At 36.1% G+C, this 16,869-nt stretch overlaps 1 protein-coding gene across 19 annotated transcripts in view; it reads right to left on the bottom strand.

Annotated features, from left to right (window-relative positions):
* Positions 1 to 16,869, bottom strand: part of BCAS3 (BCAS3 microtubule associated cell migration factor) — a 623,309-nt gene that overhangs the window by 189,257 nt on the left and 417,183 nt on the right. Inside the window, exon 24 of one of the 19 annotated variants that reach the window (XM_064271342.1) lies at positions 6,514 to 12,639. The exons of the other annotated variants lie outside the window; for them this stretch is intronic. Within the exon in view, the coding sequence (XP_064127412.1) occupies positions 12,512 to 12,639 (128 nt within the window). The 3' untranslated portion in view covers positions 6,514 to 12,511. Of the gene's footprint in view, positions 1 to 6,513; positions 12,640 to 16,869 lie in introns of those variants that run through there. 19 annotated transcript variants of the gene reach the window in all.

Raw genomic sequence — 16,869 nt, forward strand, 5'->3', positions numbered from 1 at the left:
GCAGCCTGTTTCTGTAAAGATTACAGGCTTGGAAACCCTATGGGGCAGCACTACACTGTCCTAAAGGGTCACTATGAGCTGAAACTGACTCAATGGAAATGGGTTTTTTTGGGTATAGTTTTAATACATTTGAAATTTCTACATATAAACTTTATTTTCCCCACTTTTGTTTTACTCATTAAGCTCAACACTGCACTCTGAAAAGTCTGCATTAAGGACCTTCCCTTGCCTATGGTGTCCTGCGCCCATAATATTTTCATTATACACTGATTCACAGGCTACAACCTACGGTTAATGTTACAGGGAGAGGGAAAAAGAAAGAGAATCACTAATAACAATAAAGTTTTTTGAAGGCAAGTAAAATCTCCTTCTAGCAATCAAATAGATGTTAGGAAACTCCTAATAATAAAGAAAAGTTAGAGAAAAAAAGACCTAAAATATACTTTGATCCTAGAGGAAGCTTCTGGTATACACTGGAATATAAATTAGGAATTGTGTGGAAAACCTCTTGTAAGAAATTGCACACAGAACACATTTTACAGTAAATATCTTTAAACACAGATGGTTTTCAAAGATGTTTGATGAAACTACAATGTAACAGGTGATAATTTTTGCTAAAGGGTAGAGAGAAAAAGGAGGCTTAGATATTAGAGTACCAACCAATAAGATCCTTAAAGTTAAATAACACCTCTTGCTAGTTTGGGAGTTAAAGACTGTTTAATAGCAAGAATAGAAAGGAGAGAAACTTTCAGGGGAAAGCACATCCCTGAAAGTCTGAAACTTGACAGTGTATTGGATAGTTTGGCAAGTAAATCTGTGAAAAAACTCCCAAAGGTCCAAAAGTACAGAAAATATAGGCTGCATTTGTATACTGAGAGATGGACATTAAGATACGAAATTTTACAAATCTTAGAAAACATCAACATTGGTGGACTAGGAAAAAAGGCAAGAAAAAGGCCCGGTTTTGCAAATAAAAAAAAAAAACCTTAATGATAAATTTAAATACATGAAAAACAGATCACAAAGGAAAAATTTTCTAAAATTGGGCAAGATTAATTTGGCATTTTACACGAAGAGAAGGAAATCTGTTAAAAAGGAAGAAAAAACTTAGCTGCTAATCTTAGGTTAATAGCAAATGACCCCATCCACTCTTAACCTCAAAGATTGACCTCTTGACCCACAGTCAGTGGCCCTGTTCAGAAACATGTTGCCACCAGAGTAAATAAAAAGGGCACATAACGTGCTGAAATTGTTACTGCTAATGACAAGTGACACACACTTTATATTGCCAATGAGTAAAGCCATCAATAAATAACCCTAAACATGTATGGCAACGTCCTCCTGGAATTTAGTGTCCTGTCTGGTGTTTTAAAATTTTATTATTTATTTATTTATCTTGGAAAGAGTGGTTAAAATTATTATCCTTAGTTCTGGGTATTTTAAAAGGAAAATTTTAAATGGACTATAAAAGCAAGGGAATAACCACATGGGTAGGTATGTTGCTGAGTCGCGCTACTCAATAATTCACATCCACGCTCTCTTCTGCTGGTTTGATCTATACTAAAAGACAAATGGTAGGAGAGGAGTTTCACGGACATACCACTAATTCTAGCCTAGAACGCATGTCAGACATATGAAGTCTAGAGATAAGAAACTCTAAAATATTCTGAGCATTATGAGTGAGTTACAAAGATCTCTAGTGAAGGCTCTATCCTGATGTCTCTGATAACACAGAACATCTTAGACTTGGTTTAAGTCGTCAAGATGACTATAAAAATCAGCCATGTAGAAACCCACAGTACTTCAATACGTCGAAAATTCAAAGTTTCACACTTTGAGCTCCCCAATTTAGAAGTAAGGTTTGCTTTAGGTCTTCCTCCTGACCCAAGTGACTAGTATTTATTGCAAAAAACATTTTCGGAAGGATAAAGAAACTGATAATACTGGTGGCTTCTAAAGAAAGGAACTGAGTCGCTGGGGGCAAGGGTAAGAGAGAGGCATTTCAGTATGTTCTCTTTAGTGTCTTTTGAATTTCCTAAAAATAAACAAGAAAACAAAAATCCAAATGAATAAAAAAAAAAAAAATCTATAACCAACTTTGGAGCCCTGGTGGTGTAGTGGTTAAGAGCTTGGCTACTAATCGGCTACTAACCAAAAGGTTGGCAGTTCAAATCCACCAGCTGCTCCTTGGAAACCCTATAGGGCAGTTCTGCTTTGTCCTATACGGTCACTATGAGTCAGAATCAACTCAATGGCAACAGGTTTGGCTTTACAGGTTTTTAACAACCAAATTCAGGAAGCAGGAAAAAAAAACATATTCAAATATGAAAAGATATGAATTAGAGAGTTAAGCAGTATAAATTTGCATGTACATGCTACTAAATAGAGATAAGATATAGGGACAGATAACTATTTTTTAATAAATCTTAATACAGTAGGTTAAAAATTATTTTATAAAATCTGTAAGAATCCGCACATAAGATACAATGGGAATAAACAATAATTTAATGGCGTGGAAAGAGAAGGGATGCTGTAATTTTTCAAAGTAACTGGCTATTAGATGGAAAAATAATAATTCACCCTCCATTCTATCCATGCCTCTTCCCCAAGGAATTCTATTTAGTAAACTTACAGATGAAACCAAATGGAGCATACACAATTGTGTGTTGTGTTTTTTCTTATATTTTATAACGTTCTTGTTATTAGGCATTTCCGATTTGAAGATGAGATAAAAAGTGAAGGACTTTTAGCATAATGTTACAATTAATAGCCAAATAAAAGCATACAAAATAAAATAATCTATAATTCTCAGAGATAAAATTAAGTTACATGTAACTGAAAAAAGGTAACCAGTGTCCCTCAATTTCTAACTCAAATTTTTATTTTTATAAAATGTTTTCTGCTTTAAAGTTGTTCGAGAGTAAAAGATGCTTTGCCAAGTTTTTAATTGATTCGTTTTACACTCACAGGGAGGATAACCATGATTTGTGAAAGTATTTTTTTTCTGTCTTGCACACATCTCTCATTTGTCCATCTTAATTCAATTAAAGGAAATAAGGACAGTTTGACCGATGAATGAACCATATTTTAACCGAGGACACTTCTATTTAAACTGGAGTGTATCAACCACTGTAATTGTCAGTTAGTTACTTCCGATCTCTAACTTTTGTTTTGAGAGGTCACAGCATGGTCATGGACACGAGAAGAACATATTAGAATACAGATAAGTATTTAAACCATCAGTGCATTAGTCATGCAAAGAAAAAAAAAATTTAATCATTACTACCTTATATGGAGATAACCCAACCCCACTAGCAGCCTTTGCTGAGCTAAAGGCATATAAATTCAAACACAACATAACTTTCATTATTAGGAAAAGTAGGCATAACTTTTATCATGATGGGCTTTGTAGGTTTGCGTAGAGTTGTTTTTGTAATTACCTTTATAAAAAAGGGACATTAATTTATGTTTCATTAAACTCACCCATTTTAAGTATAGAGTTTGAAGAGAATTCTTTCTTTTTCTGAATGAATATAGTGTGTAATCATCACCACAATCAAGATACAGAACACTTCCATCACCGCAAAAAGTTCCCTCTTGCCCCATTGAAGTCAATCCCCTTTTCCTAACTCCTCACCCCTGGCAATCACTGATCTACATTTTCTCTGTAATTTTGCCTTTTCTAAAGTTCCATATAATGTAATCACATATTATGTAGTCTTTTATGTCTGTCTTCTTTCATTTAGCAAATGCTTCTGAGATTCATTCATGTGGCTGTGTATATCCATAGTCCCTTCCGTTTTATTGTTAAGTAATTTTCCATTGAACAGATATAGCACAATTTGTTTATCCCTGAACCAATTGATAAATATCCAGTTTTTGGCTACTATAAACATACAATGAACATTTGCATATAAGTCTTTGTATAAACATATGTTTTCATTTCTCTTGGGTAAATACCTACAAGCGCAATGTCTGTGTCACATGGTAGGTGTATATTTAACTTTACAAGAAACTGCCAAACTGTTTTACGAAGCCGTTAAACCACTTTGCATTTCCAGTAACAACATATACGGGTTCCACAGTTTCTCCACGTTTTCACTGACACTTTGTATTACCAGCTGTCTTAATTTTAGCCTTTCTAGTAGTGACAGAGCAGCTTTTTACGTACTTATTTGTCATTCTTTTAACTTCCTTGGTGAAGTGTCCGTACACTCACCCATTTTTAAGTTGAGTCATTTACTTTCTTATTATTGAGTTATAAGAGTTCTCTATATATTTTGCATACAGTGCCCTAATTAGATGTATGCTTTGCAAATATTTTCTCCCAGTCTTTGAGTTGCTTTTTCATTTTCTTAACAGTGGCTTTCAGAGCAAACATTTAAAACTTTTATTTAGTCCAATGTATTAACAAGATTTTAATGGTTCAAGGTTTTGTATCCTATCTAAAAATCTCTGGCTTATTTAAGAACACAAATATATTCTCCCGTGTTTTCTTCTCAAAGATTTATAGTTTTACCTCTTGCATTTAGATTAATGATCCATTTAGAATAAATTTTTTGTATAACTTTACCTGTGATTTCACATGGGCAAATTACTTTTTAAGTATTTATCTTAGCAAACTTCATGTACAAAAATATAACAAACATATGTTTATAACATTGTTATGACTGCACTGTACACCACTTAGCTTGAAGCATCACACGAATTAAAATAATCTGTTTATTTTGAACTACAGAGATAAAGGGAAATTTCTTACTAACTTGGAACAGCATGGATTTGTAAATACATTTATCTAAGAACCACATTTAAGACCAGATTTAGGCCTTTGTTCTTATGACCTATTTAAATTTTCTTATGGTGGAAAACTCGGCAATTGACATATGAAATAGTAAATTTTAAAGTAATGTTTTCCTTTCTAAAAACAAGAACCAATTTACTTCCTAAAAAATAATTTACTGCTTGAGCATTACCAAAAATGACGAAGAGAAACCAGATAACTGGGAGCTCCTAAAAATCAAACACCTATGCTCATCTAAAGACTTCACCAAAAGAGTAAAAAGACCACCTAGAGATTGGGAAAGAATTTTCAGCTATGACATCTCCGACCAGCGCCTGATCTCTAAAATCTATATGATTCTGACAAAACTCAACCACAAAAAGACAAACAACCCAATCAAGAAGTGGGCAAAGGATATGAACACGCACTTCACTAAAGAAGATATTCAGGCAGCTAACAGATACATGAGAAAATGCTCTCAATCATTAGCCATTAGAGAAATGCAAATTAAAACTATGATGAGATTCCATCTCACTCCAGCAAGGTTGGCATTAATCCAAAAAACACAAAATAATAAATGTTGGAGAGGCTGCGGAGAGATTGGAACTCTTATACACTGCTGGTGGGAATATAAAATGGTACAACCACTTTGGAAATCTATCTGGCGTTATCTTAAACAGTTAGAAATAGAACTACCATACAACCCAGAAATCCCACTCCTCGGAATATACCCTAGAGAAATAAGAGCCTTCACACAAACAGATATATGCACACCCATGTTTATTGCAGCTCTGTTTACAATAGCAAAAAGATGGAGGCAACCAAGGTGTCCCTCAACGGATGAATGGATAAATAAATTGTGGTATATTCGCACAATGGAATACTATGCATTGATAAAGAACAGTGACGAATCTGTGAAACATTTCATAACATGGAGGAACCTGGAAGGCATTATGCTGAGCGAAATTAGTCAGAGGCAAAAGGACAAATATTGTATAAGACCACTATTATAAGATCTTGAGAAATAGTATAAACTGAGAAGAACACATTCTTTTGTGGTTACGAGGGGGGGAGGGAAAAAGGGTGGGAGAGGGTTTTTTACTGATTAGTTAGTAGATAAGAACTGCTTTAGGTGAAGGGAAGGACAATACTCAATACATGGAAGGTCAGCTCAACTGGACTGGACCAAAAGCAAAGAAGTTTCTGGGATAGACTGAATGCTTCAAAGGTCAGCAGAACAAGGGCGGGGGGTTGGGGACCATGGTTTAAGGGGACTTCTAAGTCAATTGGCAAAATAATTGTATTATGAAAACATTCTGCATCCCACTTTGAAATGTGGCGTCTGGGGTCTTAAATGCTAACAAGCGGCCATCTAAGATGCATCAATGGGTCTCAACCCACCTGGATCAAAGGAGAATGAAGAACACCAAGGTCACACGATAACTAAGAGCCCAAGAGACAGAAAGGGCCACATGAACCAGAGACCTACATCATCCTGAGACCAGAAGAACTAGTTGGTGCCCGGCCACAACCGATGACTGCCCTGACAGGGAGCACAACAGAGAACCCCTGAGGGAGCAGGAGATCAGTGGGATGCAGACCCCAAATTCTCACAAAAAGACCATACTTAATGGTCTGACTGAGACTAGAGGAATCCTGGTAATCACGGTCCCCAAACCTTCTGTTGGCCCAGGACAGGAACCATTCCTGAAGACAACTCATCAGACATGAAAGGGACTGGACAGTGGGTAGGAGAGAGATGCTGATGAAGAGTGAGCTATTTGTATCAGGTGGACACTTGAGACTGTGTTGGCATCTCCTGTCTGGAGGGAGGATGGGAGGATAGAGAGAGTTGGAAGCTGGCAAAATTGTCACAAAAGGAGAGACTGGAAGGGCTGACTCATTAGGGGGAGAGCAAGTGGGAGTACGGAGTAAGGTGTATATAAACTTATATGTGACAGTTTGACTTGATTTGTAAACGTTCACTTGAAGCTCAATAAAAGTTAATAAAAAATAATAATAATAATTTACTGTTTTAGGTGAAAGTATACACAGCAAATTAGGTTCCCACTTAACAATTTTTATACAAATTGTTCCATGATATTGGTTATAATTTCCACAATGCGTCACCATTTTCATTTCTTCCATTCCATTTTCCTCGCATTCTATCTGGGACCTTCTATTGTGTCCCTGGGCAGTAGCAGTAGCCAGGCACCATCTAGTTCTTCTGGTCTCATGCTAGAAGAGGTTGTGGTTCATGTGAGCTATCAGTCCTACAGACTAGTTTCTTCTTTGAGTCTTTGGTTTCCTTCATTCTCTTTTGCTCTAGACAATCAGAGACCAATAGTTGTACTTTAGATGGCAAACTAATTTACTTTTAAAATGAAAGGGAATTTCTTTATGGAAGAGTATAATGGCAAGATTGTTAAACTGACATTCAATACCTGGGAAGGAGAGTAGGAGAATCTTGAAAGAAGGTTCTTCTATTAAGAAACCATTTCTTTAAACAACTTAACCATCAATGAACTTAACCATCAAGGAAAGACCAGTTGATTAAAAAATAAGAATGACAACATCACAACTTCCCTCCAAAATGACAAAGAAAATAATGGTGGAAGTTGGTGTTCACCACATAGCCAACAATTTTAAACCAAAATAAAGGCTAAGAAAGTCAAATTAGAAGGGATCTACAGCCAAAAGAAGACAATCTTAAAAATTAAAGGAACAAATTACTGATACATATTTACAACACGGATGAAAACATTATGCTAAGAAACTAGACTCCAAAGACTATATACGATCTGATTCTATTTATATAAAATTTCCAGAAAAGACAAATATTTAGAGACAAAAAGCAGATCAATGAATATATGGGGCATGGGATATGAGAAGGGATTCACTATTAACGGGGACAAGGGAACCTGGGGTGACAGAAATGTTCTGACACAACTGTGGTGATGGTTGCATAACTCCATAAATTTACTAAAAAACTATTAAATTGTGCACATCCAACGGGTGAATTTTATGGTACGTAAAAAAAAATTTTTTTTTTTTAAATAATAATTCTATCTTTCGATTAGCAGCCAAGTGCTTAACCACTGTGCTACCAGGGTTCCTCTATGGTATGTAAATAATAATTATATCTTAATAAAGCTATAAAAATATAACCAGCAAAGAGTAGAAGGTGGGAAGGCATGGATCAAGTAAGTTTGGCAATATATTTGTACTTGTTGAAGCTGGGATAATAGGGGTTTCTTATACTATTCTTTTCCCCTTTGTGTATGTTTGAAAAATTTCAAAATAAAAAGCTAAAAAAAAAAAAAAATCAGAAATGCATAACCTACACTCAGTCCTTCCCCTGCAAAGAAACAAAATACTAGATAAAGACTGCTTAGCGGCCTCTTAGTAATTTGGGGGCGCTTTCACAAAACTTAGAAAGTCTGGAAACTATGACAGCATTTTTATTCAAAAGAGTAAAGTAAGGCTAAGGCTTTTGGTGTCAGAAACGAAATACGAAGCAACTAAAAAAATTCTGAGCTTTGCTAACATGCGCTTCAACTCAACAATGAAGGAAAACCTATCATAGGAAAACCATGCTGGAGAAAAATCATATTTCAGGGTCTGTCTATTTTGGTTTTAGAGTTATCTCTTGTCACCCAGTGTTTCACTCTATGTAAATTATCAGAATAAGAGAAGCAGAATAATATATTCAATATATTGATTGCCAGAAAATACCTTCTATCATCTACTGATATTCTAGCTAGATACTTCCAGGAGGAGAAGACAGCGTGTCTCCAAGAAAAGAGAGGAAGGAATTATACCATTCTTCAGGAACCAGCGCTGCTGCATATACAAACAGACGGAAATGATTTATCTGGCTGTGATGTACCTCACGTAGAAGGGACACAGAAGGAAAGAACCAGCTGTTGAAAGAAAGAAGGGGCTTTTTTCCTTCATTCATAATAATTCGAGGCTTCAATCTCTGTTTTTTTCAAACAAAGGAGTTGAAAGTCATGGTCAATCACCAGACTTATGACTAGTCGTATTTGACTCAATGGCAACTGATTTTTATCATTTCTGGAGTCATCATTCTTCAGGTTTATCAAAAGTTGGGAGATAGGACTAAAAGAAAATAAAAGTGAATTTCAATATACTAAAGACAGGGAGGCTTTTTGTAAAATATATGATTAAACAAAGGGTTTTTATTCTTAATATTTACAAATCCTTTAAAGAAGAGACAAAATTTCCAATAGAAAAATGGGCACCAAATGTGAATAGGCAGTTATAGTAGAAATGCAAATCCAACAGTGAAATTTGCCAGCCACTGGCAAATACGAAAAAAAAAAAAATTAACACCACCATATTTTGGTGAGGCTGTAAAGGAAACAGCAAAATTTCTGTTAAAGGGAATATAGTCAAAGTTTCTGAAAATTGATTTGGCAAAATGATACACATTTCATTTAAGTCAGCAATTGAACCTCTAGGAATTTATCCTATAGAAATAACTATACTAAAGAAAGACGTGTAAGTAAAGATTTCACACCAGTGTCATTAATAAGAGCAGATATATAGAGAGATATACATAGAGAGCAGTCTGGAAAACTACACGACAAAATGGTAACTGCGGCTCTCTCTAGAATATGGGGTTTTGGGAAAACTGCAACATTATTTTTTCTTCATGCTAAGTTTTCAATAATGAGGAAAAACAGAACACAGTTAAAACTATTTTCATTTAGGGGGAAAAAAAAAAAAGAACCAACCAATTAATCGAGCACCAGTCATTTACTCTCCATCCATGTCATTAAGGTCAACTCTACTTTAGGATACATCTCTCCACCAGTCATATTTTGAGCACCTTCCAATCTGAGGGGAAACCCTGGTGGCATAGTGGTTAAGTGCTACAGCTGCTAACTAAAGGGTTGGCAGTTGGAATCCGCCAGGCACTCCTTGGAAACTCTATGGGGCAGTTCTACTCTGTTCTATAGGGTTGCTATGAGTCAGAATCAACTCGACGGCACGGGGTTCTGGGTTTCCAACCTGAGGGGCTCATCTTCCAGTTCTATATCAGGCAATGTTCTGCTGCTATTTGTAAGGTTTTCACCGGCCAGTTTTTTTAGAAGTAGATCACCAGGTCCTTATTCCTAGTCTGTGTTAGTTTGGAAGCTCTGCTAAAACTGTCCAGCATTGGTGACCCTGCTGCAAAAGACCTCTTTCAAGTGTTAAAAAGTAATGATGTCACTTTGAAGATTAAGGTACACGTGATCCAAGCCGTGGTATTTTCAATTACCTCACATGCATGCAAAAGCTGGACAATGAACAAGGAAGACCGAAGAACTGATGCCTCTGAATTACGGTGTTGGTGAAAATATTGACTACACCATGGAGTGCCAGAAGAATGAACAAATCTGTCTTGAAGAAGTACAGCCAGAATGCTCCTCAGAAGGGAGGATGGCAGGACTTTGTCTCACATATTTTGGACATGTCCCTGGAGAAAGACATCATGCTTGGTAAAGTAGAGGGTCGGCGAAAAAGAGGAAGACCCTCAATGACATGGACGGACACAGTAGCTCCAACGATGGGCTCAAACATAGCAAGGATTCTGAGGATGGTGCGCAGGACTGGGCAGTGTTTCGTTCTGTTGTATATACAGTGGCTAGGAGTCGGAGCTGACGCCATGGCACTTAATAATGATAACCTTTACTCTCTTAACAATTTTCTACTCCATACCTGATTCTTCATACCCACCCACCACCCCTCCCTTTTTTCCTTTCATCTTCCTAACTATGCCCTAAAACTGTTTTGAAATTTTTGGCTTCTTTTCTCTCTCAGGGCATCTTCTCAAGTCTATAAATGCATAGTTTACTAACACAATGGGTATATATCACTGTTTGAGTAAATAAAGGAACTTAAGCAAACGTGTATCTCAGACAGCAATAAAAAGATGGTCTTCACTGAATAGTGTAATTGCCTACTTTATCATAATTTGACAACTCAGAAAGAAATACTAATTTGCAGATTTTTTTTTTCCAAAAAAGAAAAGAAATAACTTCAGACCACAAGGAAATGATGTGTTAATATACAAAAGATTGTTTCTGGGTGTATTGATCCATAAGATTGACCTAAGATGCAAACAACACACCTATAGCAATGAGTAACTTCTCAATTCTTGAACAGGCTATAAGGAGTAACTCGTGACAACTCGGTATATTGTTCTGATCTATGTAGAATCCTTCATTTGACCAGTATCAGTGGGTCTGCAGAGTTTTAGGCCTTACTAGATAAGCAAGGGCTCAGGCTAGGTTTTAAATTATCTTTTCTCCTTTACCAGTCATGACAATTCATTAAAATGTTTCACCAAATTGCCATTATCTGTTATGGACTGGTTCAGCTTCTGGGAAGACAATGACAAAAGGTAAGGCCCTGCCCTCATGGAGCTTATAGTCTATCTTACTGGCTCTACATGGTTATCCAAGTGTTGCATAGCCAGAGTAACTTTATTCTGTGCCTAAAGCATAAACCCTATAGCAGGCAATGCTATTGGTGAGGTCTGCATGCTGCTTTCTGCTCCACTGTACAGATAGACAGTATGGTAGCAAGCTTCAGTCATCACTTGCTGTCTGTCATGGATTGAATTATGTCTTCCCCAAGAGTGTGTATATCAGCTTGGTTAGGCCATGATTCCTAGTATTTGGTGGCTGTCCTCCATTTTGTGATTGTAATTTTATGTTGAGGATTAGGGTAGGATTGTAACAGCACCCTTACTCAGGTCACCTCCCTGATCCAATGTAAAGGGAGTTTCCCTGGGGTATAGCCTATACCACCTTTTATCTCTTAAGAGACAAAAGGAAAGAGAAGCAAGCAGAGAGTTGGGGACCTCATACCCAAGGAAGCAGCACCAGAAGCAGAGTGCATCCTTTGGACTCGGGGTCTCTGCGCCTGAGAAGCTCCTTGACCAGGGGAAGACTGAGGACAAGGACCTTCCTCCAGAGCCAACGGAGAGAGAAGGCCTTCCCCTGGAGCCAACGCCCTGAATTTGGACTTTGAGCCTACTTTACTGTGAGGAAATAAATTTCTCTTTGTTAAAGCCATCCACTTGTGGTATTTGTTACAGCAGCACTAAATGACTAAGACACTATCCATACCCAAACTGGCTCCTCTGAGTTGTTTCCTCTTATTTGTAGGGCAGACTTATCCTTTAGGCGGCCTACCAATCAACTCTGAAATATTCAGGGGGCAAGTGACAATTTTCACTGTTTCTCTCACATCCTCTGACATCTCTCTCTAGTTTGGATCAAAATATAAACCACAATATTTCTACCCAGTGGCTCCCAGTTTAACAGTATAATAGCTCAGTTTTTTCTTATTTATTACAGCATATTGCCTGAATGGTTTAATCTCTTGTCTGTGGCCATAATCTTCTTCTGTTTTGGTTTATCTTCCAAGATTTTTAAATGAAATAATACATCACCTTCTCGACTCCTCATTAGAAACAGAAAAGAGAATATTGGAAAGCTCTTGGAATTAATACACAAAAGTACAAGGGCTCCTCTGAGCTTTTAATCGGTCCTTTACAACAAGCACCCTACAGTAATGATTTAAATGACTTAATGATGTTTAGCAAAAAACAGGAGCATTCAATCTGCTCTCACCCTCTAGAATATCTTCAATACTGAGAATCCCAAAGAAACACTACATATGTGCCTGTAAGGAAAATCCTACACAGCTACAGCTTCAAGAACATATTTTTCTGAAATATGGCAAATACAAAGGAGTCTCCATGACATACAACTGAGTATCCTGCTGAAAGCATCTGAAGTGAGTCCTTCCTGATGGTACCACAAGACCTGGAACAAGTTGGGCTGCAAGAAAAGGACAGCGACATTTCACCTACAATTTTCAAGTTAACAACAGAAAACCCTTTCTGCTCTCTGCAGCTCATAAGCTTATTTTTCTGTTAATGACAGCACACAGCAGACAGATCTACTCTTTCTGCTTTTCTTTCTTGTAGAATGATTTCCCTAAAGCCAATGTTGGGCAAAATGCCACTAATACTGCCATAAAGCTCCCACAGTGCTTCAAGGGGGAGGCCAGAGATGGAGGGTTAGGAGGTAATCAAGCTTACAGATTAAGGCTTACTAAAGCTACAAGATGAGCACAGCTCTTGGTGTTTATTAACTCTTCTAGCACTGAGCACTCCTCCCCCACAAAGCACAATGGTCTGCTCATCAATGGACTTCAAAGGCGGGCCTGCTTTGACTTTAGGCTTCTAAGAGCAGCATCTCTACTGGGGTTTTTTGTGGTGTCCACCAGAGTCCGGCAACAGTTCCTGCTTTTCTATGTAACATTAAAATTATTCATGTCTAAAAACAATGGAATTTTTCTATCTACACAGTGAAATCTGAGGACAAAGGATTGCAGATATTATATAAAAAGGTGCTTTTTTTCTGTGATAATGAATCTAGAATAGAAAAAAGTTTAAAACCCAAAAACAACTGTTTTAAGGTCAAAGAAAAACATGACTGATTATAACTTTGAATATAATATAAGAGCTGTTTATAACAGCACCTTCTCTATTAATCTACCCAGGCTGAGATTTTCTAAGGATTTTTTTTTTTGCATAAAACATGCTAATGTTGGACTGGCTGACCCAATTTACCTAGTAATGGGTCTCAATTATCCGATGCATTAAACTGAACCCAACAACTCTGTGTCTCTCCCTTGAATTTCCCAACTTGTGTCCAGAAAAAAGAATAACATCATCTTTTAGAATTCAACAACTATAGCACTTCTGGAAAAAGCAGACTGTCATTACTTTGCAGACCTCCAGCAACTTCATGCTAGGTACCCGGGCTTCATTCGTTATTCTCACTTTTTGACATCTTGAAGGTATATATACCCAGGTTGTTAAATCTGGGGATACTAATTCCTGAAAGATTAACACAAGACTGGCTATTTGATACGCACCTTGCCACTTGCTTTGATCTTAAGCCGTGAAAAATTTTGCACCTCTGTTTGATCAATTATATTCCTTACCCTCACAGCTAACTTAAATATTATGTAAATTACTCAGATGAACAAAAACAACTCACGATTATGGCATTGTTAAATGAATTAAATAACAATGACTATAGTTTGAGACAGATAAATTTGTACTTTATTGATAGCAGGAACAGAAAGCCCTAATCACTAAACGCCAGCACAGTCTGGTTTCTGTAGGGTAATGACCCATCTCTATATTCAGAACAACAATCTCATTCATCATAATTCACATTAAAAAAAAAAAAAAAAGGAGAACTCTAGTCAAGCTAATGGAGGAAATGTGTGAAAAGTGATTGGATGGGTAGAACTCTGTATGCAGCTGGAGGGTCCTAATTGATTATATTGTGCTGCAACTAAGCCTTCTGCCTAGTACATCAGATCTTTATCTAACTGCATTTCAATTGATTTTCACTGATAGTCTTCTTTCTTATGTCTAAGGCTTAAAGTACTAAACTAATAAAAGGATAAAAGACTTTGTAATACAGATTTCAAAATATAATGTTCAAGCAGGACTTTCATGGAATTAAGAAGGCAGTTCGGGTGTGTATAGCCCACCAAACCTACAAAAGCCAGAATCTGTGAATTTGGGAGGTAATTAAAACAAAATGCTTAGGATTTGAGTCTGTATTTGAAGAGTCTAAAGCAAAACACTAACCCAAACATTCAAAGACAAGGGATATTTCTATTCATGGCTTGCTTGTGAACAATAATAATTAGCTATGGATTAATGAAGAGAGAGAGAACTTAAGGGACAAAAATCAATGAATAAACATTAAATTGTTAAACAGCTTTGCTTACAAAATGACTGGGTTGATAAATTTACACAGTCAACACGTGCCTACTGCTCATTTTATGATAAAACCAAACGAGCCAAACCCATTGCTGTTGAGCTGATTCAGAATCATAGCGACCCAAAAGGACAGAGTAGAACTGCCCTATAGCGGCTGGTAGATTCAAAATGGCGACCTTTTGGTTAGCAGCTGAATGCTTAACCACTTCGCCACCAGGACAGAAATGTAGGAATAAAGATTTTCCCTTTAGTAGCTGTTACAAGTGTTCTCAATACATCCATTCTAATGGATTAGTCCAGAGTCAAAATGCTGAAGATTTGGTTGTCTCAATAAACAGTGATAAGTTTGGAAACAAGTCAGAGAATGGCTAGACAATATTCAACTTTCAGTTGGAACACTTGCTGGATTAACTGGTATACTAAACCAAAAATCTGAAAAAACATTGCTGGGCAGAATTTACAATGAGGGTATGAATATCTATCCCTGATAATTTATTTTGACAACTTTACTGAGATTTAATTGACATATAATAAACTGTGCATATTTAAAGTACATCATTTGATAAGTTTTGACAAATGTGCACATTCATGAAACCACCATGACAATGAAGATAATGAACATATTCATAATTCCCAAAGGTTTCCTTAGCCCTTTATTGATCTCTCCTCTCATCCATATTCAGGAAATCATGCTCATTTGGTTTCTAGCAACATAAATGAGTTAGTATTTTTTATAATTTTGTAAAAGTGAAACCACACAGTAAGTATTTTTTGCTCTGGCTCCTTTTACTCCGATTAATTATATTGAGATCCATCAACGTTACGGCATTTATCAAAAGTTCATTCCTTTTTGTTGTGAGTAGTATTCCCTTGGATGGATATACCACAATTTGTCCATTTACTTACTAAAACGGGCATTTGGATTGTTTCTAACTCTTGGCTAGAAAATAAAGCTGGCATTGAACTTTCAGGTACAAATCTTTATACGGACGTATGTTTGTATTTCATGTTTAACATTTTAAAAAGCTGGCAAACTGTTTTTCAAAGTGTTTATATGACTTTATATTCCCACCAGCAGGGTCTGAAAACTCCAGTTGCTATGCAGCCTCGCTAACACTTGGTATGATCAGTATTTTTAATTTTAGACAATCTAATCGTGTACTAGAATCTCATTGTTGTTTTGATTACTAACTCCCTAAAGACTAATGATGCTTAGCATCTTTTCTCATCTGTATTTCTTCTTTGGTGAAATCTGTTCAAATCATTTGCCAATTTTTTTCTTTGGCTGTTTGCTTTTTTATTGAGTTTTGAGGGTTTATATATTTATATATTCTGGATACAAGTCCTGTATCAGACATGTAACTTGAAAATATGTTCTCCCAGTGTGTGGCTTGTCTTTTCAGTCTATTAATGGTGTCTTAAAAAACTTTTTAGTTTTTTAAGAAGAACAGAGGCTAAGAAACTAAAGTTTCATTTATTTTCTCTTATTGTTTTTCTGTTTTAATTTTATTGTTTCCAATTTGATCCTTATACTAGTTTCTTGAGATGGAACTAAAGTCATGGATTTAAGACCTTCATTTTTTTTCTAATATAGAAATTTAGAGCTATAAATTTCCCTTCAAGTACTGCTTTAGTACAGCCTACAACTTTTGTTAATGTTGAGTTTTAATTTTCATTCAGTTCAAAATAATTTCTGCTTTTCCTTTTTATTTCTTCTTAGATCCATGAGTATTTAGAGGTATGTTAGTTTCTAAATATTTGGTAAATTCTCCAAATATTTTGTGGTTATTGATTTCTAATTTAATTTCATTGTGGCCAGAGAACATATTATTTAAATGCTTTATGATTTAAATCCTTTAAATTTACTGAGGCTTGCTTTATGGTCCAGGATGTAGTTTATTTTAGTAAATAATTTTGTGTACACTTGAAAAGGTGTCTTCTGCTCTTGCTGGGTAAAGTTTTTAAAAATTTTTAACAAAATTGATGTCAATTAGATTAAGCTGGTTATTAGTGTTGCTCCAGTCTTCTGTATTCCTGCTGATTCTTTGTCTACTTCTATCAATTATTGAGAAAGGGGTGTTGAAATATCTATCATTGTGGGTTTCTCTACTTCTGTTTACAGTTCTATCAGCTTCAGATATCTTGAAGCTCTGTTTATCATCAGGCACATAAATATAAATTGACCCCTTTATCATTTTAAAATGTCTCCTTATTCCATAATAATATTCTCTCCTTTGCTTATTAATATGCTTGCTTTCTT

This window comes from Loxodonta africana, chromosome 18 (genome assembly GCF_030014295.1).
Source record: "Loxodonta africana isolate mLoxAfr1 chromosome 18, mLoxAfr1.hap2, whole genome shotgun sequence".
In the NCBI taxonomy this organism is placed as follows: domain Eukaryota; kingdom Metazoa; phylum Chordata; class Mammalia; order Proboscidea; family Elephantidae; genus Loxodonta; species Loxodonta africana.